This window comes from Triticum aestivum, chromosome 2B, assembly GCF_018294505.1.
Source record: "Triticum aestivum cultivar Chinese Spring chromosome 2B, IWGSC CS RefSeq v2.1, whole genome shotgun sequence".
NCBI classification, from domain to species: Eukaryota; Viridiplantae; Streptophyta; class Magnoliopsida; order Poales; family Poaceae; genus Triticum; species Triticum aestivum.
Window position 1 is genome coordinate 533,096,631 of NC_057798.1, and position 22,732 is coordinate 533,119,362.

Here is a 22,732-nt window from a genome sequence, read left to right on the forward strand (position 1 = left end):
CGGCTGTCGGCCTCTTGGTTGACAGGCTGGTCCCACCACTTGGGGGTCCTGTCGGGGGCTGGTTACTGTTGCCTCACTCTTGATGACGAGGGCTTTGTCGGGGTAAGCATGGCTACAGTGCCGCCACTTGGCGGGCTCTCATTGTAGCCTTACCTCGTCTTGTCTCCTTAATGGTGCGCATACTTTGAGGGAGGGAGCGAGTCGGCTGTTGGGAGCCGGCTGCATCCCAGGCCGACTGAGGGAGGCATGGCCGCCTTCGGGTGTCTCTCTGACCGAAGGGGGCCGCCGCTTGCGGGCCGTACTGACAGCCTGTCGTGGGTGCGTCATGATCAGCATGGCAACAGTGCCACGCCGGACGAGTCATGGCTGCCCCGTACGGCGTACTGTGGCCATGCATGCTCTGGGATTCGGGGGTGGCAGGCTTCACTGTTGCCACGCCCCGTCTCATCGCCGTTATGGGGGTGCAGACTTTGAGGGCACGACCTTGGCCGCCTGCCGGGGGCCGACTTCTCGGAGTCGGCCTCTCGTGGCCGGCTTCTTGGAGTCGTCCTCCCGGTGTCTTTCTTCATGAGAGTTTAGGGCCAGGCCGCCTTTCGGTAGCCGTCCTGTGAGGCAGCCGGCCAGGGGAAGGCGGCCCTATTCCTTGGGTTCTTGAAGGCTCGATCGGCCTGTTATTTATTGAAGTGCCAGGGGGAGCCGGCTAGGCTACCCGTGGTCATTTACTCCGACACGAGGCGTAAAAACACTTTGTTGATCAAGTTGCATATAAGGTAGATGAATTGGATGCTGGAAATAAAATCTATATGGTAAGCATCTAACCAAACAAGAGGATATATTTGAGCCAAGAAAGGATCTAGGTTCAATTATTTTTATGTGATCTAGGTGTTGGTGTTTCTACTATCCCAAAATCCATTTATGATAATCTCAATCTAGGTTCGTTGTTACTAGTGAAATTAAGTTGAACATGGCCAATTCTACCTTACACAAGTGTAAGGATTAAGCATGGTGTAGTCATTAAAATTAATTATTGCCCTCTCATTATTGATATGCCTGAACATCCCTTTGCACCAACCACACTAGGTAGGCTGCTCTTCAGAACCATTAAAGCTACCATTAAAGTTTTTGAAGGAAATGTGAGATTTGATCTTCCGTAAAATGATTTTATTAAACACTTCCCCGGGGAAAATAAGATGAAGATACAAATAGGAGATGGTATAACTCTAAGTGTACAACTCCTTGGCGTCGAGGTGGACCGGGGATGGCGCTGGAGCATGGTGACGATGGTGGTGGACCGGCGATGGTGCCGGAGCATGGTGATGATGGTGATGGACCGGCGATGGTGCGGGACTGTGGTGATGATGGTGGTGGATCGGTGATGGAGCCGGAGCTTGGTGATGATGGTGGTGGCCCGGTGAGTGGGCCGGAGCATGGTGATGATGGTGGTGGACCGGCGAGTGGGCCGGAGCATGGTGATGATGGTGGTGTCCCCCGTGGGCGGGAGCAGGCGCCGACACCGGCCCGTGATGGCGATGATGGCTTGGTGCCGGGGCAAGATGGCCATGATGGTGAGCGGGGCTCGGCGCTTGAGTCGGCGCGTGTTGGTGCTCCTTGTGCGCTAAGGAGAGTGCGACCAGCATGGCCAGCAACAGAGCCATCACCATGACGGTTGGCGAGAGAGAAGTCGCCATGGCAAGAAGATTTGAGAGTGGTAGTGGTGGTGGTATTGTTGTTGTGGCAGTCCGGGGGCGCGTCTATATATAGCGATGAGCATGCGTATTTGGAAGAGGGGAGCGGGTCATCGTATTTACTATAGTAAGCATTCAATCTTCTGCATTAATGCTTACTATAAAAATGTGATTTTGATTTATTCATTTCTGATTGTCGAATTCGCTACACAGGAAGGAAATAAATTGGTGCCATTTATTGTATCTGGCAGCATTACAGTATGAAGATATGGACATATGACTGTGACCTGTCGAATATCGTGTGAGCCGTTGAGTATATATACGATATTTATATTTGCCGCATCTCGGCATTTCTCGAAACATTTACAATTCAAAAAAAGATGAGCATCACAGGCAACTGCGAGGCCAGGGTCGTATGTTGTCAAGTTGCTGCTGAAGCAACCCAACTAAACCATTAAGCTACGCGTGAAGGGCAGGCCAAAGCATGCCTGCGCAGCTGGTTGCCGCGAGAGAATTCTTTGAATTTTTTTTAGATGAAGGCATGCATTATTTTTAATGTTTTTTTTTCTTTTTAAATGGAGGTGCGAGGCTCTGTACTTTAAATGGAGGGTTATGAAATAGCATCTGCGGTTTTTTAAGGAGGAATAAGGTGAGATTATTTTTCTGAGATGTTTTTTTTAGACAAAGAGAGGACCTATGTATTTTCTTTAATGAAATGTCGCACACCCAAACCACTAGTTTATTGCCAAGCTGGATCAAACCGATGGCTCTAGCATGCCGTGCAACGCAGCCCCAAAACTCCTTTAGGGTGACCGGTAAGATTTTGGACTAACAACGGTGTGCATGCTTTAGAATAAAGAACTCCTAGCATGGATGCACACTTTGCAAAATTACAAACATTTGATTCTAGCCAAGTTTGCTGGAAAGCCGGAACCTAATCTGGTTGAGTGTCCAGACCAATGGATGTGAGTCATTGGACCAGTTTTTTTTTTTTTTTTTTTGCAAACACCCCCCACTGCAAGAAAATGACACATGCATGACATTATAACCCAAAATAAAAATATTTTCTATCATGAAAATGACACTTTCATGATGATAATTGAGAAAAAAAAAACATGTGTCATCATGGATGTGGTGGACACCTAGTTCTATGACAAAAAATAGGCTTTATGTCCTAGGCGGGTCAAAGGCGCATCTGCATGGCGTTCTTTGGACAGAACCCGAGCGAGTCCGTCGCTTACTGAACCTGATTGATGGATCTCTCGTCTTACTGAACCCGAACGATCCCTGCTGCTCTGGCGACACGGGGCGAGTGATGCGTCTCAAACGTATGTATAATTTATTATGGTTTCATACTATTATATTGTTCATGAAATTTTAGGGAATTTTGAAGAAAAAAAATGTTAGTTCTCTGGAACCACAACCTCAAACCCCAAATGTGATATTTTTATGCAAGTGCTCTGCACACGATTGCTAACGCACAATTTGTGCCCGACGGGATTACAACTCACACATATTAAACAAACTAGGTAATCCAATGGTGTACGAACGTTGTCGTGCGTGGAATCATCATGTGCATATCAGTGCTCATATTTTTATGTTATTTAGTCCACTCAATCTTTCTTCATACAACTTTTCTAACCCTCATGTATCCATGAAACGTTGTAGGCATTTCAAAACAGGAAGACATAACCCATCCATGCTACGCTATTTTTAGTACACTACACAATTGCCGGTGCATTGCAGCGGGAGTATAATCATTCTATTAGATTAGCCCGTGAGTGCATGTTCATTATTATATTATTAAACTAAAATCTTAGCAAGTTTTTGTATGCAATCATCATGATTTACCTGTCATTTTATTGTTCAAAACTTATTTGGTAAGAATTTGATGCCTTACCAAACAAATATGTTTTTTATTTTGCTAAGTTAATAAAACTTGAGACAATTGATTCTAATTTAGGGAGAATGGATGAAAAAAAATCAGACTCAAGAGTAAAAATTCAAAGAGAAGGAAAGAGTGAAACATATATAAGGAAGATTGGACGAAAGAAGATGAAATTGAAACCTTACGTTCTTTTTAAGTACTAGTATAAAGATCATTTCAATGATTTGCAGGAATATAATTTAGTACTTTTACTACATTTGCCGGGTCAAGTCAATCCTTCCACATAAGTCCCTTCGATGTCAAAACTTCCGCACACTGATGCCACTTAGCCGTTCAGTCCAAGAAACTCCACCTCCTTAAAATTATCAATGCATTATTGAAAGATTACAACAGCATTACAACAGAAAAAACTTGTTCTCTGGTGGAGCACACCCCTAGTACACCCTACATCAACGAAACAAAACAGAGTTACAGATATAGTTTATGTACACAACGAACTGGATGGTGCCGCGAGGCGGTGCAGTCAGTCAGTGGGCAAACAATGCAGATTCAAATCTCCTCCCTTTGTATGCAGCACTCTACTGATGCCTCCTCACTCCAGTAGCCCCATATATCCTTAGAACTGCAATTTTTGCATATGTTGGGTACCACAGCTGTATGACCTGAGAGGATTCTTCTCGATCGACGGAGCTAAGATGTTAAACAAGGACTGACTACTGCTATCGGTGTTGGTGGTCACAAGCCTGGCAGGCCTTGGCCGATCTGGGGTTTACATATGTACACTGATCACACGTCCAAATGTTGCTATCGTCCACGCCACGGCTGGAGCTGCCTGATTTGGAGCCGGCAGCGGATGCCCTGTTCTTACCACTCTTGCTCTTACCACCAAGGCTCTTAGAAGTAGTGTTCTTGATGCCCGTGCTTTGGCTAGTAGAAGGTCCAACGTCATTTAATCCAGTCTCCAGTGCCCGGACAAGATTCTCAAAATAATTGCGAGTCACGCTGTAAAATACCCCACAGGAAAATGTCAGAGGAAACGCAGCAAAATGGTTATGGATGACCAAGTCGTCGGTAGAAAATGAATGAGCAGTTCTGCTAATTCTAAAGTCGACTGAGATTTTCTCAAGCACTTTTCACTAAACTGAAGATGTACTTTTCTAGATCAATTGAGACTGAAGAAAATCTCAATCGGCTTAGACAGAGACATAAATGAATGAAGCAAAAAAAAAACACTTCATAGGTATGCATAGCATCACAGCAAAGGATAGAACATATGTAAAGGTGATCCAAATTACCTAGTTAATCCAGCCAACTTTGTACGGAAGTCATTGAAATCTTTTGAGGGGGACTCGGCTTCAAGGTATATTTGAAGTTCTTTCTCTGCACACTGATGCAGCCGCTCCAAACCTGATTCAGCCTCACCTATATGCATACACACAAAGCAGAAATCAGATGAGTAGGATATGCTTATGTATTATCAATGATAGTAAAACTACAAACCTTGCAGATATTCAAAGAACTGTCTTTTGGCATGTTCGTGCTCTGGGAGGTAATAACCATAAGCATATGTCCACTTCAATACCCTCCTACACTCAACAATCTACATTTCAAAATTAAACCCAGTCGTGAGAGGAAGAAGACTTGAGACCTAAATTTGGGAATAATAACACCCGTGAAGTAATACCTGTAGCCATGCCTCTATGATGAACTTGAGCTGTGACTCAGGTTGACTTTGTATATCACTTAACTTTTCAAGCTGAGAAATATTTGCAGAAGTCAGTCTTAGGAGTCCTGGACAGGCTGAGGTAAGCTATAATAAAAGCAGTGAAATGAACAGTGAGTGCCACATATATTCATATACCTTGTCATTTTGCAGACTCTGAAGGTCTCCTAATGCCTTTTGCCTTGACTACATCAGGAAGACAAAAAGTGTCAAAGCAACAAGAGTTACGAGATTACATGTTCTAACAGGTAAAGATATAACATGAATATTCCTGTCACCCTGTCTACACGAAACAGCACCTAAACCAGCATTGACTTGATATCAACATCTGAACACAAGGAGAAAAATTGCTTTATACAAGAAACTGCATTATTGTCAGCATTTCAACAATTGATTATAAATTATTAACAGGTTTAACATTGGACAAATAGGTGAACTTAAGAAGAACGATGCAGCACAATGCCACTTCCATGATATTTGGTGCGAAACAAGTTCGCTATCTCTCCTCTTTTTTAAAGAAAAAAAAACATAGATTGATCCTCTCAAGCTAGCCAATCAACCAAGAACTCTATCATCTCAGGCAGTTCAAAACTAACACTTCAAAAAATTCTAAACAATTATTCTGCACGCTCAACAGAAGTGCCTTATATTTATTTGTCCGCCAAAAATGATGCAAGGATAGCAAAGCAAAAGACAAAAATGGTGAACCCTAGCTAAGCTAACAGAATAATTGTCTACTTCAAAAGGTACAAATCGTCACTATGAATCCTAGTAATGTTCTGTACATGCTGCTTTTTTCATAACGAATAACTTACTGACTGATTAGCTGCCCATCGTTCATAATAATGTGTATATCTCTCAAGGGAGTTCTTCGCCATTTCTCTTCTCCTTTCAGATTCATCATACTGTAACCACAACAAAACAGATAGAACATGTCATTATATCTTTAGGTAATGAAGTAAACATCTAGGATCAGAATCACTACCGCTCCTTCCTGTCTTGCTGCCTCATAACGGTTACAAGCATAAAATCCACCGGTCCTCTCTCCATGCTCCGACCATGAACCAAGACACAGCCTACATTATAATAGCGCGAATATCATTTCAGCTATAGGAGATTTCAAGTGCAAAAAACAGAACACAGAAAAGAAGACTGATTGTATACCAGCAAAACTCAAATTTACATGGAGGTGTGCATGTGATATGCATGCATCCCTGGTTTTTCTCAATAGGCCGCTTGCACTTAGGGCAAGGCTTTGAGTTAGCCAGTATCCTGAAACCATACCCAGCAGTTAGGAAGATAACAGTACAGTTCACACCTGAAAAAAACGAGACTAAAAGATACTCCCTCTGTTCCATAATAGGTGTCGTGGTTTTAGTTCAAATTTAAACTAAAACTACGACACTTATTATGGAACTGAGGGAGTATAATTTATCAGATCCATCATACAACTGGCCAAATACTTCAAATTTTTACAACTCCAAACATTAAGTGGTTTTAGAAGATCATCATGTTATTACAATAATAATGACATCCAAGCTAAAAAAACTCTCCTCGACCCTATCTCTCTCTTCACCTACCTGGTTGGCTAGCATGATCACCACAGCAGGATGCAGTGCGTCCCACCAGGAGATCAAGGACGATTGTCCAACTACCATAAAAAATAACAATCCACGTTATCTAGCTAAAGCTTACAATATCCGCAACACACCCCATCTCATAATAATAATCATAAGACTCTGCACATGCACAATATTGAAGTGATCAAAATGGATGCAAGGTGATATAGTGGTACAACTTGGGTGCGGGGGTAGACTTTATCATTGATTAACATGCCAAGTGTCGAAAATAATATTCTAGTTCCAGATTGAGAATAAGCAAAGTAAGTCATCCTACAATACCAATTCATATTCTCAGACTCTGCGCTGTTCTTGAGGATCCACTTTGAAACAGTGGCACAGTCTACTGGACGATGAGCTTCCTCAGTGCACTGCAAGATTTATTTCAGATAGTTTATATTCTGCCTATTATGAGATAAACGAATTAATCGGTCAAATACTCACATTCCAACAGAACCCATATGAACAATTGCAATTAACATCATAGCTGCCACTGCCCACGACAAATTCTACTGCATATTCACATCCAGGAGCAGGACACCACTTTGTCTGTTACACATAGAAATGCCTTTAATCAACAGTATAGTAAAATAAAACATTTATATTATTAGTTCAAGAGTTGGCTAAATATGGCAGTTGATCATTTTGTTGTGTCATTCATTACAATTACCAATTAACTACACCCTTTCAAAATGTGAAAACAATTGCACATAAGAATAATGGTTGTTGAAAAATAAAAACACTACCAAAGTTCAATATTCACACTGTCAACAAATAAATATCTTCATAAATCGGAATATCAGCTCCACATCATTTCATTGTTCATGGTTACAATACCTCTATATCAAGCTATAGCAACTTACCTTTCGATTATCCTCGATGTAAGATCTGCGAAGATATCGCCCATACTTTTCCTTATCCTCTTCATTAGCCAGCGAATTAATCATATCCTGTCCAACTGCGGCAGCACAGGATGGATCAGGACATCTCAACATCAGACATCCTGGACCATCATTTATAGCAGTGCTAATGTAACCTGTCAATACACATGAAACTTTAAGCAGTGACATCATAATATCATAGGTCGATTATATAGCTATTAATGCAAAAGGGTAAAACAGGGTACAGAGAAACACCACCAATCAATCGCACTGAAACTTCTATACGATGAATCTCTAGTGTAAGTGATCAGCTTCTCCATTTAGGACTAGATTGTTACATCCACAAGCAATGTGGACCTTTCCACGGAAAAGTATAGCAAATTTCACAAGGATGCAACTCATTTACAGTATAACAAAGATGTAACTGATGCTAATCACTTCAAAGACCTTAAGCATAGTGAACATTTGTTTAAGCAAGCTTTTTAGGTAGCCATAACATCTGTGAAAAGAACATCTGAGAAATTGAATGCACAGAAGAGCATGCCATGCCAGCAAGTAAAGTGGTTGCGGAAGAATGTAATTACGAGGTATTGTATCATTGACTATCACCAGCCCAGTATACGGCTACAGAGAAATGACAGTTCATGGTTTGTTACAATATGAGCATGAAAACAGAAAGCATGATTCCACACAACAAAGAATTTAGGGTGTTTTTGGTTTCAGTCATGAACTGGAATGACATGGGTCGGACCCGTTCCTGGGCCTTGTTCTGCCGTTTGGTATACAGCTGGAATGGAACCCACTCGTTCCCACCAAACGAATATTCGGCCCAGATCCGGAACGCAGCGATACCTCCAAATCAGAGGAATCACGCGGAACCGGTCGCGCACTCCTCTCCCTCTCTCATGCGACGCCTCTCCTCGTCTCTCTTCCTCCCTCGATCTGCGCCGCCAGGCTTCCTCCTTCAATCTGCGTCGCCGGCCACTCCCACCGCATCCTCGCGCTGGCGCTGCTCGCCGTTGCGCTCGCAGCCGCCCTGGCCACGTCCCAGCCGAGCACACCTGAGGCGTCCCATTCGACGTCCTTATCCTCAAGGCATCCCCTCCAACGACGGCAGCCGGGATGGCACGGATCCGGCCTTCACCAGGGCAACGACGGCGGTACGACGACAACGGCGAGCAGGAAATATGCGTCCCCTATCTGTCTTTCGGGTGGAGTACAGGCAGCAGCAGATCGCATGGCCGTTGGCTTGTCTGCCTTCTATCTTTCGATGGTGGCGGAAGGGGCAGTAGCCAGCTTGTCGGTGGTGGCCACACCTGGGCAGCAGCAGCAGCGAGGAAGGAGCGGCCGGGGCAGCAAGCAGCGCAAGTAGCAGAGAGGAAGCGGCAGCGTTGGCAAGCATCAGCGGCGGCAAGCACAAAAGCTGGAACAAGTGAAGCAACTGGTTTTTTCTAGCTTGTCATTCCTTGATTAATGCTTCATTTATGTGCTCTGTGTTGAGATTCTGACAAATTTTGATGCCATTGGTACCAGTGTAATCTAGATTTTGGGACTTAATTAATATTTTCTGTCTATTCTTGGAAAATAAGTTAGTGATGATAAATTTTGTAGACATCAGATTATATGTGGATGATAAATCATTGTGCAATTGAAATGTATTTCGCATAATTTTTGTTAAACATAAAAAGGCTGTAACTGTTCATATTGTACATTTGCATGTTAGAGATAATCTCCAAATCCATTCCATTCCAATTCTGCAAACTAAACGCTGAAATATAACCATTACATTCCACATTTTATCCCCAACCAAACACAGGAACAGAACCAACCCATTCCGGTGGAATGGGACCATGACACTCCATCCCACTTCTTCTTAAACCAAACACACCCTTAAGGTCCATATACAGAGGAGTATTTAAAGAACAGATTGACCAACCTCTCCAGCATACACTACAGAAAGGATGTCCACATGCGGCAGCACTCATTGATGCATGGGGGCAATTTTCAAAACAAATTCCACATGCCAGCTGTTATAAAGTGAACAAACTGTATAAGTTGAATATTTAAGAGCATCAAATGTTTTACATAAGCTTATGTAGAAATTAGAAACCGTTGAAAACAGGCAAGAGAAATGGCATAAAAATGGCACATGCGCATGACGCTCACAATGCATAGCAAGTGCAAAGCTACTATGTTCTAATACGTGTACACTGCAAACCTGCAACGATAAAAGCATGTTAGCCGATACCTTTTTCGAACAATCTGAGCTGGTGGCCATGCATACTGATACAAGTAGGTGCTAAGATATTGGGAAGTGGCAAATATGAAAGCCTGTACCAAATAATTGACTGACTACAGTAAGTGTGTTTGTATTTTATATGCTTTATGTACACCTTTTTCAGCATCCACAACTCATCCTACAAATGGTAATGGGGGGAATAGAAATATTGGGAACACTAGGTAGCTCAGAAATGCTTGTACCACAGCAATTCCCAACAACTACTATATGACTCAAAAAAATGAAATGTACTTAGTGAAATGAAAAAACAAGTTCAACTAATTGAGGTAGTGATGTACTTCTCTGTCATTTGGCATTTCAATGCGCTTCTCCGGAAAGCCAACCACCTTGCGAACACGTTCTTCATCAACGAACCATTCATCATGCACCTTACTAACACTCCTGTGGGGAAAACATTAAATGAGAAAGTGGAATTAACAACAAACATAAGATAAAAAAAGGGCAGCCCGGTTGCATGTAGCTCCCGCTTGCGCAGGGTCCGGGGAAGGGTCCGACCACTTTGGGTCTATAGTACGCGGCCTTTCCCTACATTTCTGTAAGAGGCTGTTTCCAGGACTTGAACCCGTGACCTCATGGTCACAAGGCAGCAGCTTTACCACTGCGCCAAGGCTCCCCTTCACTAACAACCGACATAAGATCACAAGGAGAAATGAAGTACATATATATGGGCAAGTAGCATTTGATGTATACAGCTATGACCACTTCAGCTAATAGGCTAAAAACTAAAAGCAGTGAAATAAACTTTCATGGATGAATTATCCATGTGCCAGAACCATGAGTTGGTCTTGAGGTCTTATTGGTTTCACCTCTAGCCTACCCCAACTTGTTTGGGACTAAAGGCTTTTGTTGTTGTTGTTGTGGATGAACTGTTGCAAACATAACTTGGTTTGGAAAAATGACACAGATTCCTAAGTACCACGGTTTTTACCATAATATGCTGTCCTAACTCACAAACCTAAATGTTATGGAAATGTATTTCGTGACGAATCTAATTATGGAGTCAATCCAGAAATTTTTATATATAGGACAGTCAAACTTAAGTGTTGACAATCATGGATTCCAGGACATCTTATATTTGCAATATGGGTGAGATAACGATAAATAGCAACTCGATAACCCAGCTTTGCAACACATCTACACCTTAATAACCTGCTGCACGCATATACCTTTTGTGTCTGAATCGGTCAAACATAACTATAGCAATACAGAAATGTAACTTGGGTCTCAGAGTACAAAAATCTAAAAGCCACGGCGATATCCAAGTATCTAACAACCCCAAAAGGAGCAGATCACTATAGGGCAAGGTGATGTTACCAGTTATAGCTGCGAAGAAGAACACATGCTTCCGACTTTGAAATTGAGAGAACAGTTGAAACCCTATTTATGTCATCCTCTTGCCGCTGCTTTATACCAGCTTCACTCAATATGCAGTAATTTTGCTGGTGCACAAAACAAGTGAATGACGATAAGAATAGCAGGGCATGAAGGTCGAATAAGCAATGAGAAACATTGAGCTGAGAGCGATTAATTTCACAAGTCAATATAAATAGTATCAAATGCAACCACTTAAGCAACACATTATGATTACTAAATAAATTAAAACTATTGATGACCAGAAAAATCTAATGCATTATTTGAAGGTAGAACAGTGCTATTCTGACTTGGCAAACAACCTAACCTACTTTTCTAATGCAACTTTGAAGATTGTTGTCCAAGTTTGGCCTAGATGTAGCTTCTCTGAGAGACCAGTTTATTTAATTTACAGGCTTATGTTGGAATAGACAATGCTTTTTTAGGAAGCCAAAAGCTGGAATTTGGCTTTCAGAGCACATTATTTAGTTTGTTTCATGTTTGTGAAGCTGGAAGCACCACAGAACAGTACACTTAAGGAACAAATAGTAACTTATCAGGTTATCCTTCCTTAAAACATTCCTTATACCTCCAACACATATACCAATCAAAGCAGAGACTGATATCAGAAAGCAACTGAAACTTCTTCACAAGAATTTGGTTGAGTGCACGAGGCAGGGTTGGGCCGGCCTAGTGACAGGAATTCTCGATGGTCAGACAGTTGATGGATCAGCAGACAGCAATGCTACTCATCTATGACTATGTACACATGTAGAGTAAAGACAGCAACTAGTGGTGAAAATGGCCAGGGCAATGGATTACCTCAATGGCTGGAAGCTTGGAAAGGAGGCAGATAAAGGTTTCAGGGGAGGGGATAATGACAACTGAAAAGCGAGGTCTGTGTTGCTGACTTGCTGGGTCAATAAGGAAGGTAGTGGTATGGAGAGAAGTGGAACAACAAGAAACCACGTAAGCTACTCAAGTTTGCCAGATAATGAAGCTACCCAAGTTAGGAAGTTCGTCGACTAAAACAAGAGGGAAACCCAGGGAAAAGAAGTAACTAACAGATGAACCATTATATCCTAATGCCATCATCTCTGTTGATGTCCGCCCATAAAAACTTTGCTTTGGAACTGGGAGGAGCTCCGCTAGATTTTGGCAGCGTGGTGTGGTACAGCAGGTCAGCAATACTTTTTGCCATTGTCAAGTTCTAAGTGCCCCATACATCAATAGGTTTTGTACATGGATATGTGGGATAAAAAATGACTAGCATTGTGTAGACATCCAAAATTTAGACATATTGAAGAATTGCATGGCAGCTCATATACTCTGTGATTTGGCATTTAATTAGTAGGGTACATGCATACCACCTAGAGCCTTACCTTGTTTTGGTCCATCATGACTTTTTTTTTCTTATAACATCATGACTTACCATTTGCTAGTAATTAAACTTTTATGTGTAAAGTTATAAATTACATCCCAAACAAAGTTGTCATCGTAATTCACAATATTGCATCATCTCATTATTTACTGTATGTATACTTTTATGAATTTAGTATTTGCTTGTCTAGGACAAAGTATCGGCAGTCAGGTGGCCAAAATGTATATTATTCGTCAACAATGTTGACTGCGTTATTTATAATCCTGGATCCACCACTGCTCTCACACAAAAAATAAATATTCCCCGGAGGCCCTAGCTTGCACCAACACATATTTATTGAGGATGACGGGCAATGCAAGGGCAAGGCCATTCGCCCGAGCCACAGCCCAGTCTACTAGAGAAGGAAGGCCGTAGCAGTAGCATATGAATAGCAAGCCCATCGATCGTCTAGATTCACGAAACTACAGTACCCGCACATTCCCACATCAAAAAGATGGAAACACGAGCTACGTGATTGCGCCACTCCAAGCACACACCCATCCTGGACGGGAAACCGAGATCACCTGCTGCCGGTGAGAGAGGAGCTCGGGGGAGTCGTCGGAGTCGTGGTCGGCGAAGTCGTAGTCGCCGTCGCCGTCATCGCTGGCGGCGAGCCCAGCCTCCCCGCCGCTGTAGAAGTCGTCGTCCGCTGAGTCGTTGGCGTCGTGCATGTCGTCCTCGGAGTCCATCACCGCCCCGCCGCCGCCAGCGCTCGCCTCCGCTCGCCGCCGGAGCCTCAGGAGCAGCGCGGATCGGGCGGATCGGAGCGGCGCCCACCACGAGGAGGGAGCAATCGGGCCCGGGGCGCGGGGGCGCGGCAGCGCCCACGCGGGTTCGGGGCAGAGGCGGGGAGGGAGAGGAGGATGCGCCTGTGTCGGGGGGGATGGGGGGAGTGGGGCGGAATGGGGAGGACGGATTGGTGGGAATGGTGGGTCGGGTGGATTCGCTCGCTCGGCTGCTGCAGGAGAATAGCAAGCTTTCTCCTCTCGTTTTCTTACTCCTCTCTCCCCCACTTTGCTTTGAGTTATCTCTTGTCACTCGTTCTTGTGCGCGTAGTGTTTTTCTTACAGTACTTTCTGTCCGTGTTTTCAGCTATCCGTGGGATTTTCTATTGACTTCAGATTCAAAGCTCTTTGGATAACCCAATAAGGGCATTTTCCGGACCCGCCTGTGTATAAACCGGAAACAAAGTTGAGACTTTGTGGACGTCTAAATCACTATCACGCCCCGCGTCTGACCGTCCTTGGCCCATCCCAAACATCCACCCACGCCAGCGCGCGGTCTCGCCTGACGTCAGCTGCCCACGTTCATGTCGCTGGAGAGCGGCTGCTCCGGCATTGACGCCTGCACAAGATGGGTGCAACCTCTTACTGTCGGATTGAAGCGGCACGACTGTCGAGTAATGCTTGGTATTAAGTAAGCAGCGCTATCTAGCATGCATCGCAAGATATTAAGCTCATAACAAAAAAAAATGTTTGAAGCATGATGATATAATTCAGATAAAGTAAGATCAAATAATATGGTTGGACCTCATTGTTTTAACCTTAGTAGCAACAATACAAATACGTGTCTTGCAACTCCTACGGTCACAAAATAAGGACACCGCAAGATTGAAAATACTATCATGCACCTCTCCCGCTGAAGATAAATCAATCTAATTGACCAAAAGAGATAGATATATCGGAGAAATACAATGCTATAAAATTACACATATATAAATTTCAAAAAATACTTAAATACTTTTAATGAATAATATCATAAACTCACAATTCGTCGGATCCCGACAAACACACATCAAAAGTTACATCGAATAGATCTCCGAAGAGATCACTGTATTGAAAATCGAAAGGAGATAGAAAAAGTCTGTGACAGCCTGGTTTTTGCACTCCTTTCTCTTCTGGTTTTCAATTGGGTTTTGATTTGAATTTTTGAGTTTGAATCATTTCAGTTGGACTTAAAACACTTGGGCATCACCTTGGCTTTCACCCAAGTGGCTCACTCCTCCTCCAAACCCTCATTTCCTCTCTGGTCTACCTCAAAATAATGTCATGGATATTTTTCTTTAATGAAAAATATTCATTTTCCTCTGAAAAACCCTAAACAGAAACTTGTGCTCCAAATCAACCCCTATTTTTCTTGCCCACAAAAATCTAAGAAAAATCAAAAAAAAAATCCTTTGAACCCTAGGTCACCTCCCTGAGCAAAAATATCACACCACTTTTTGGAATATTTTTGCTACAGAAATTATTTTTCGTTCTGGGCAGAAATGATAGTTTCTACAGCAACTACCATTTTACTTGCTCCATTGGTGCTGTATTTTCTTGTGCATCACTACCCTCCTAGATCATTGCTAACCACCAAAGCACAGCTCCCAACTCCCAGCCGTTTAACCACAGCAAGCCCTCAAAGTTACTGCCCAGTAACTTGCAGTGAAGTAAAATTCATGTTTACTGCGCCTCAGCTCAAACCAAAGTGTGGTAACCTCTAAATCTACAACGGACAACACGCCAGACATGAAGTTTAGGCTTAGCTCGGCCTAAGGTCAGATTCACGCGGTGACCGCGTTCGACCAAGCGTGCTGGCATGCAACCGACGCGCTCTGCATCGCGCCCTCGCTTCTGTTGCTCGTGTGATCGCTTCCCCGCCTGCCAAACCTTGCCAAACCCCGCCACCATCACCGTCCCGACGCCATTAACTTCACCCTGGCGCTCGCCGACGCCGGAGCTCACCGCAGCGAGCACGGGCGCGGTCTGGCCAACCCAACAGTGTGTTGCGCACTGTGTTCGTCGCCATCCCCTCGCTCTTGTGCTCGTCTCCACGCGCCCACAGTTCCCGTGTGAGTTGCGTCGCCTTCCCCCTCTCTCACTAACGCCGCTCATCGCCGGGCGCAGCGTTCAGGTGTCCTCGGACGAAGCCCGAGCACCTCTCGCCACTCGGCTATAAATAGAGCTCTTCCCAGCCTCCTCGATCATCATCCACTCGCACACACTCCACAAACCTGTAGAAAGCCGTGGCCCGGCCGGGCAGGCCTCGGGCCGCCGTCCCCGAGCTCGAGCTCGCCGGCGATCCCCTCTGTCCGAACGCACCACTCCAGCCCCTTCCAAGCTCAGGCGACCCTTCCAGGGCCTCCGTCGTGCCTTAGTGGTGCCGTTCCGCCCGGTTGGAGCCCCTGCTGCTGCCTCTAGTCGCCGTCGTCTTCAACTCCGGCGACCTCTGCCTTTTGTCGCCGCTGGAGAGGCCATTTCCGACGCTGTCCGACCACCCCTAGATAACCTACAGGTATGGGCAGGTGCGCCTCCCTCCCCTCTTTCGATCCCTCCCTCCAGTTCTGGCCAAGGCGCCCTCCTCGACGGCGTGTGCTCCGACAGAGCCCCGTCGCCCTCTGTCTCTCTCCCCCCTCCCTCTCACCTGACTAGCGAGGCCCGCTAGTCAGCCACTCTGTATGCGCCCGAAGCGGCACGAGTGGAGGCGCCCCGCGGGGTTTACGCCTTCGACTTCACCCCCCCTCCCCCAGTTCTGTTTATTTAAATTCAAAATTTAAACTCCAGAACACTTCAAACAGCCACAACTTTTTAACCTTAAGTCCAAATGAATTGATTCTTTTTGCATTGGGTTTTGTATGAAAATCTCTAGCAGCACACCAAAGACGGGATTTTTCCCTGTTGCCTAGATTTTCTGGTAAATTTTAGAAGGGTTCTTGATGTTTTCTTTTTGTGTTTATAATTGTTTTCAGAAGGTGGAGCTTGTCTTGAGGATCACTAGGGAGAGTGTGACCCTCATCTGCACTAAGGCAAGTCACAGCAACATTTTCATGGTGTCACTGCAATATGTGTGATTTATTTTTTAACTTGAATGGTTTAAATTAGTTCATGCATTTAAATCACCTAGATAAATAATTATTTTCATCTTGTTGCAAGCTTATTCATGTGGGTATGTTGATTTACAGAAAGTTAAGAGTTAACTAAGTTAGATTTAAGTTATTATAAGTGATAATAGGCTATGGAGAAATAATTTGCTTATAAGGAGGACTAGTTTGAAGAATATTTTCTTGAATAAGAAAATGATTATGCTAAGTTTTTGCCATGATAAGTTGTTGCATAAACATGACCATAAAAGTGCCATGAGGTTCTGAACTGTTTGATTAGTGCTGGATATAAGTTGGCCCAGTATGGTTCTGATGAGTAGTGGAGCATGTTATATGAGTGCATTTGCATGGCATGTCATGACACCGGTCATTTTTATTTTGAGTTGAACCTGATAATAAATCAACTTGAACATATCGTTGATCAGGTCATGGTGCCACTGATTCGAGTTTTTCCAGCGCAACCACATTTGCCTTTATGGGAAGGCCTTTATTCGGTCCGTTGTCATGCCTCTGGTCGGTACCTCCAACGAGGGAAGGTTATGGGCGTGCGGTACCCTGGCCCGGTAAGCAGACATAACCTTGTGTGCCCGTTGATGTTGTTATGGTACCTTGTCCCCGTTTGGGACCGTTTTGCCACGACGGTGGCCATTGGTGTCTGGGGTAGACACGGGGCCACCCATGACTTAGCCCAGTGGGGAGTTAGTCGGAGTGGCCGAGAGAGTGTCGTGGCAATGGAGAAGTTTTGTTGGAATGTCGTTGGTCCACCCGAATGGGAGTGCGAGGCCATGGGTTCCTTGGTGTGGGTACAGTGCGCTACCTCTGCATAGTGTATTAAATCTATCGATAGCCGGGTCCACGGTTATGGGCACGCTCGAAAGTAGGTCACACCATGGGTCAACATTTTAAACAAATCTTGCACACTAATACCATGGCACTGTTGGAAAGAGGATGATCTTGATGTTGATGACCAAGTTGTTGGTCCGTTTGTGGTCCGAGAAAGATCACTGTTTGGTTGCGAGGCAACCCGTTTGATGACCAAGTTGTTGGTCTGTTTGTGATCCGAGAAAGATTACCGTTTGGTTGCGTGGCAACCCGTTTGATGACCAAGTTGTTGGTCCGTTTGTGATCCGAGAAAGATCACTGTTTGGTTACATGGTAACCCGTTTTTAAGCAAGTCCCTGGGACTTGAGGCACGAGATTTGATTCACCGCATCCATAGTATGATTTTGCATTGATGATTAAATTGGTTAATATCATGATATTGTTTGTCATTATGTTTATGCTTGTTGTGAGCTTGCAAGTACATTCAATGTACTAACCTGGCGTGTCATGCCAGATTTTAGGAAAGGTTCGTTGGAACGGAGTGCTGTTCGAGTCTAGATCATGTTCACATTGGTGTCCCTGTGCTATGGAGTCCCGCTTCATCATCGTTCCACTGCCATGTAGTCGTCATGATCGAGGCCCCCTTATGTTCATTAAATAATGTTCATATGGTTCAGCCGCACCGTGTGTGTCGCTTGGCCTTCTAACTTGTTGTAATATGAACTATGTTCTTCTAGCATCAATAAAGCAGTTGTATTATGTACCAAGATGTTGTATGTTGCTAGAAGACATGGTCTCTGGGCTGGCAATGCAAGGTAAACCGGTTGCTCTGAGCCGGGGTGCCACAACACTTGGTATCAGAGCCGCGCTGACTGTAGGACATGCTAGACTCCCGCCGCGTTACTAGACGTTAGAAGCGTAAAAGTTGAGTGACGACAGTATTTTTAGTTGGTTGTTGCTTCGCATGCACTTGGTTATTTTATTTCTAACCTACTAATGGCTGTGAGTGTAGATGGCTCCGGTGCTGTATCCGTGCCAGTTGCAGCTGATGCCGTACATGTCGCCGCATGTCCTTCGCAACGTGTGGCGTCGACTGTATCCTCACGGTGACGACCCAGTCTATCGGGTGTACCGAGAGCGTCTGTCAGATTCAGTGTATGAGTACCACGCCGTGGTTACTCTGCGCACCAATTCTTCCTCCAATTCTTACACTCGCACTTCCAGGAGAGGTTACGCTTCTACCGCTTCTCAGGCTGTCCAGTTTGCTGCGTTTGAGGTCCTTGTCGAGCTACGCTATAACAAGGTCCGGATGCAGAACCATCCAGGTTTCTACTACTATCCCTCCCTGCACGACAATGGTCGTGTCCATTTTCCTACCAATTATCCGTAGTTCGATAGTACTACTAGCCACCTTTCTCGATACATTACTGCTAGCTACCTGTTGATCCACGAGCTGGCTCGAGAGCTGACTCGTGCCCGTGTTACTGTAGCCGCTACTAGAGCTATCACTACTCCATCGTCTACGGGATTTACTCCTTATCTTCCATCCAGTTCTAGCTCATCAGTTTCACCAGTTGCTCCTTTGAGTAGCTCGGGCACCTCGACTGTGAACCCTCTTAGTGCTCCTGCTGAGTGGGTTTCTCTTCTCGCCACCCTTGTAGCCCCGATGCTTCAGCCTCATCCTGCACCTGCTCCTGAGGGAGAGCCCTCGAGGCAGCATCGTCGTGTTACATTTAACCCAGAGGTCACGGTTAATGCAGTCAGTTCAGGATCCGAGTCCGCTTCAGGAGAGGACACCGCAGCACCAGCAGAGCATTAGAGCGCTCGAGTATTCGCAGTTGTCAGGATGATGTACGGATGTAGTCGTATGAGTCATGATGTTTCGTTCGATGTATGAGAGTAGTTGAACTTATTATGTCATTTATCCTTTATGTACGGGTCTATGTATAATTATGTTGGACTTTCTTCTTTTTGATGGGTTTTCTTCGGTTGTTCGCCTTCTTTCGGGTTTTGTCGCTGGCTTTTCCCCACTGTATTCCTTCTTGGATGTTGCTCATCTCAATTGTGTTGTCTTGGGAAAAACAATAGGATGACGCGGGGAGGCAACAATAGCGATGCTTGTGAGGATACTCCTGTTCGTCGTTCCGCGCGACAGGCAGGACACTCCCCCGAGCCATACGTTCTACCACCGCCTCCACCGCCAAATCCACCATCCACCGAGCAAATTCTTTGTATGTTTGAAGAAAGGCAAACTAATGATCTGCTTGAAATGTTGAGAAGTGTGCAAGCTATGGTTGAACAGAATGGAAATCAGAACGGTCATCACTCCAAACTGTCAGACTTCCAGAGAACCAACCCTCCCTGTTTTAGCCAGTTGTTGTTCCATTGAATGCGGATGACTGGTTGCGAACTATTGAGAAGAAACTTGAGATTGCTCGTACTGATACAAATGACAAAGTCCCATTTACAACTCGTTATCTGGAGGGCGCTGCCGCAATATGGTGGGAAAATGAAAAATCCATGTGGCCTGCCGATGAAGAAATCACCTGGGTAAAATTCAAGGATCGATTTCGTAAATATCATATTCCTGCTGGAGTTATGAAAGTCAAGCAGCGCGAATCCTTGCGCTCCTCCAAGGAAGTCAGTCAGTGAGTGAATATTTAATATAAGTTCAATCATTTGGCCCGCTACTCTCTTCATGATGTGGCCACCGAAGAAAGGAAGATTGATCATTTTCTTGGAGGATTAAATCAACATCTCCGGTGCACTCTCAGTATGTTTGATTTCACCGACTTCCAAACTCTAGTTAACAAGGCACTCATTGCTGAGAGGGAGCACAAACTGATACACGACAACAAGACTTCAAATAATGATCACAAGCGCAAGTTTGAACCAAGGAAGGAGGTTCAACCTATGCAGAAGGCTCGTACCTGGCAGCAAACGCAAGTAGAGTACAAGCCCAATTGGCAGCAAAATTTCAACAAGGCCCCTACACAAGTCAAGAATGTCATAACCAACCCGGTGCAAGAAGAATGCCAGCACAACAATTCCTGTTTCAGTTGTGGGCAAACCAGACATTATGCCCGATAGTGTCCCAAGGGCGGTAGGAATAACCCTCCATTCAGGCCACAAGTTAACTTTATTGGGGCATACTCTGACCAGAAAAACATCACCGGCCAAGTCCACGCCCTCTCCGCAGACGAAGCCCAAGAGAACCCCAAAGTTGTCATTGGTATGTTTTTAGTTAATAGCATACCTGTTGTAATTTTATTTGACTCTGGGACTTCCCACTCTTTTATTTCGCGGAGTTTTGTTACCCAAAACAAATTCCCTTATTCGATTTTGAGCAAGAATATGTTGGTACAATCCCCGGGATATTTGCTCAGAAGCAATCTGGTCTGCCGTAATCTGGAAATAAATATCAATGGAGTCCACTTTCCAGCTTCCTTGATAGTCATTGAGTCTGTTAAGTTGGACATCATTTTGGGAATGAACTGGTTGACACAATACCAAGTCTGTATTAATTGTGCAACCCGAGAAGTCACCTTGACCAGTCCAGAAGGGCAAGCTACAAAATTCCATGCCCGCAGGAGCATACCCCAAAAAGAAATGGTTTTTACCGTTGTGGCTGAGTTGGAATTAATTCCCGTAGTCAGTGAGTTTCCTAACGTGTTTCCAAAAGAGCTGCCAGGCATGCCACCAGACCGAGAGCTCAAGTTTGCTATTGATCTTGTGCCCGGAACCGCACCGTTATACAAGAAAAATTATCAAATGCCGCCATCAGAATTAGTGGAGCTAAAGAAACAGCTTAATGAGATGCTCCAAAAGGGCTATATTCGTCCCAGTTCCTCACCATGGGGATCACCTGCTATATTCGTGAATAAGAAAGATGGAAGTCTCCGTATGCGTGTAGATTACCGTCAGCTAAATGATGTCACCATCAAAAACAAATACCCACTACCCAGGATTGATGACTTATTTGATCAACTTAGTGGGGCCAAAGTGTTCTCCAAGATTGATTTGAGGACCGGATACCACCAACTCAAGATTAAAAAGGAAGATATTCCTAAGACCGCATTCACTACTCGGTACGGTCTTTATGAATATACGGTTATGTCCTTCGGCCTCACCAATGCCCCTGCTTTCTTCATGCACATGATGAATAAAGTATTCATGGATTTCCTCGATAAATTCATGGTGGTTTTTATCGATGATATTCTCATATACTCAAAAAGCAAAGACGAGCACAAAGGACACCTCCGAGAGGTCATACAAAGACTCCGTGACCATCAACTGTATGCCAAGTTCAGTAAATGTGAGTTTTGGCTCAAGCAAGTTGAATTCCTTGGGCATATACTATACGCAGAAGGTATAGCCATGGACCCAAGCAAAGTAAAAGACGTGCTTGATTGATTGGCACCCACAACAGTGTCTCAAATCCGGAGTTTCCTTGGATCAGCCGGATACCATCGCCGGTTTATTGAAGGTTTCTCTAAAATTGCCAAGCCAATGACAGAGCTTCTCAAAAAGGATAAGAAATTTGAATGGACTAAGGATTGTGAGAAAAGTTTCAACGGGTTAAAAATCAGATTGACCTCAGCCCCTGTGTTGACACTTCCAGACAAATACCATAGCTTTGATGTATACTGTGATGGTTCCCGACACGGTCTTGGATGCGTACTTATGCAAGATGGCAAGGTAGTAGCTTATGCCTCTCGTCAGCTGCGACCCCACGAAGGGAACTATCCTACTCATGGTCTGGAATTGGCCGCGGTGGTTCGTGCTCTAAAGTTATGGAGGCACTATCTCATTGGAAAAAGGTGCCAAATATTTACCGACCACAAAAGCCTCAAGTATATATTCACTCAGCCAGATTTGAATCTCCGCCAACGCAGATGGCTGGAGTTAGTCAAGGACTATGACCCTGGAATTAATTACCACCGGGTAAGGCCAACATGGTGGCCGATGCACTCAGCAGAAAGACTGTTAGTTTAAATGCCATGATGGAAACCATGTCTTCCGAACTCCAAGAAGAATTCGCTCAGCTCAATCTGGTCATAGTTTAAGATGGTCTTGCTACTATTATGGAAATTACTCCTACCCTCGGGGATGAAATCCGTAAGGCCCAGCCGGATGACACAATCTTACAAAAGTATGTCAAGCAAATGCTAGCAGGACAG

The 22,732-nt window shown here is 44.5% G+C and overlaps 1 protein-coding gene across 1 annotated transcript; it reads right to left on the reverse strand.

The window, feature by feature from the left end:
• Positions 1-3,905: 3,905 nt before the first annotated feature.
• LOC123045872 (probable E3 ubiquitin-protein ligase ARI8) lies at positions 3,906-13,811 on the reverse strand. The gene is made up of 15 exons (XM_044469098.1): positions 13,390-13,811; positions 11,410-11,534; positions 10,374-10,476; positions 9,733-9,823; positions 7,779-7,951; positions 7,360-7,464; positions 7,198-7,286; positions 6,461-6,568; positions 6,282-6,372; positions 6,112-6,201; positions 5,435-5,482; positions 5,258-5,329; positions 5,074-5,173; positions 4,869-4,995; positions 3,906-4,575 (listed from the first exon to the last, which is right to left on the reverse strand). The coding sequence occupies exons 1-15, from the start codon at positions 13,552-13,554 to the stop codon at positions 4,293-4,295; spliced, it is 1,770 nt and encodes a 589-aa protein (XP_044325033.1). The 5' UTR covers positions 13,555-13,811; the 3' UTR covers positions 3,906-4,292.
• Positions 13,812-22,732: the final 8,921 nt, after the last annotated feature.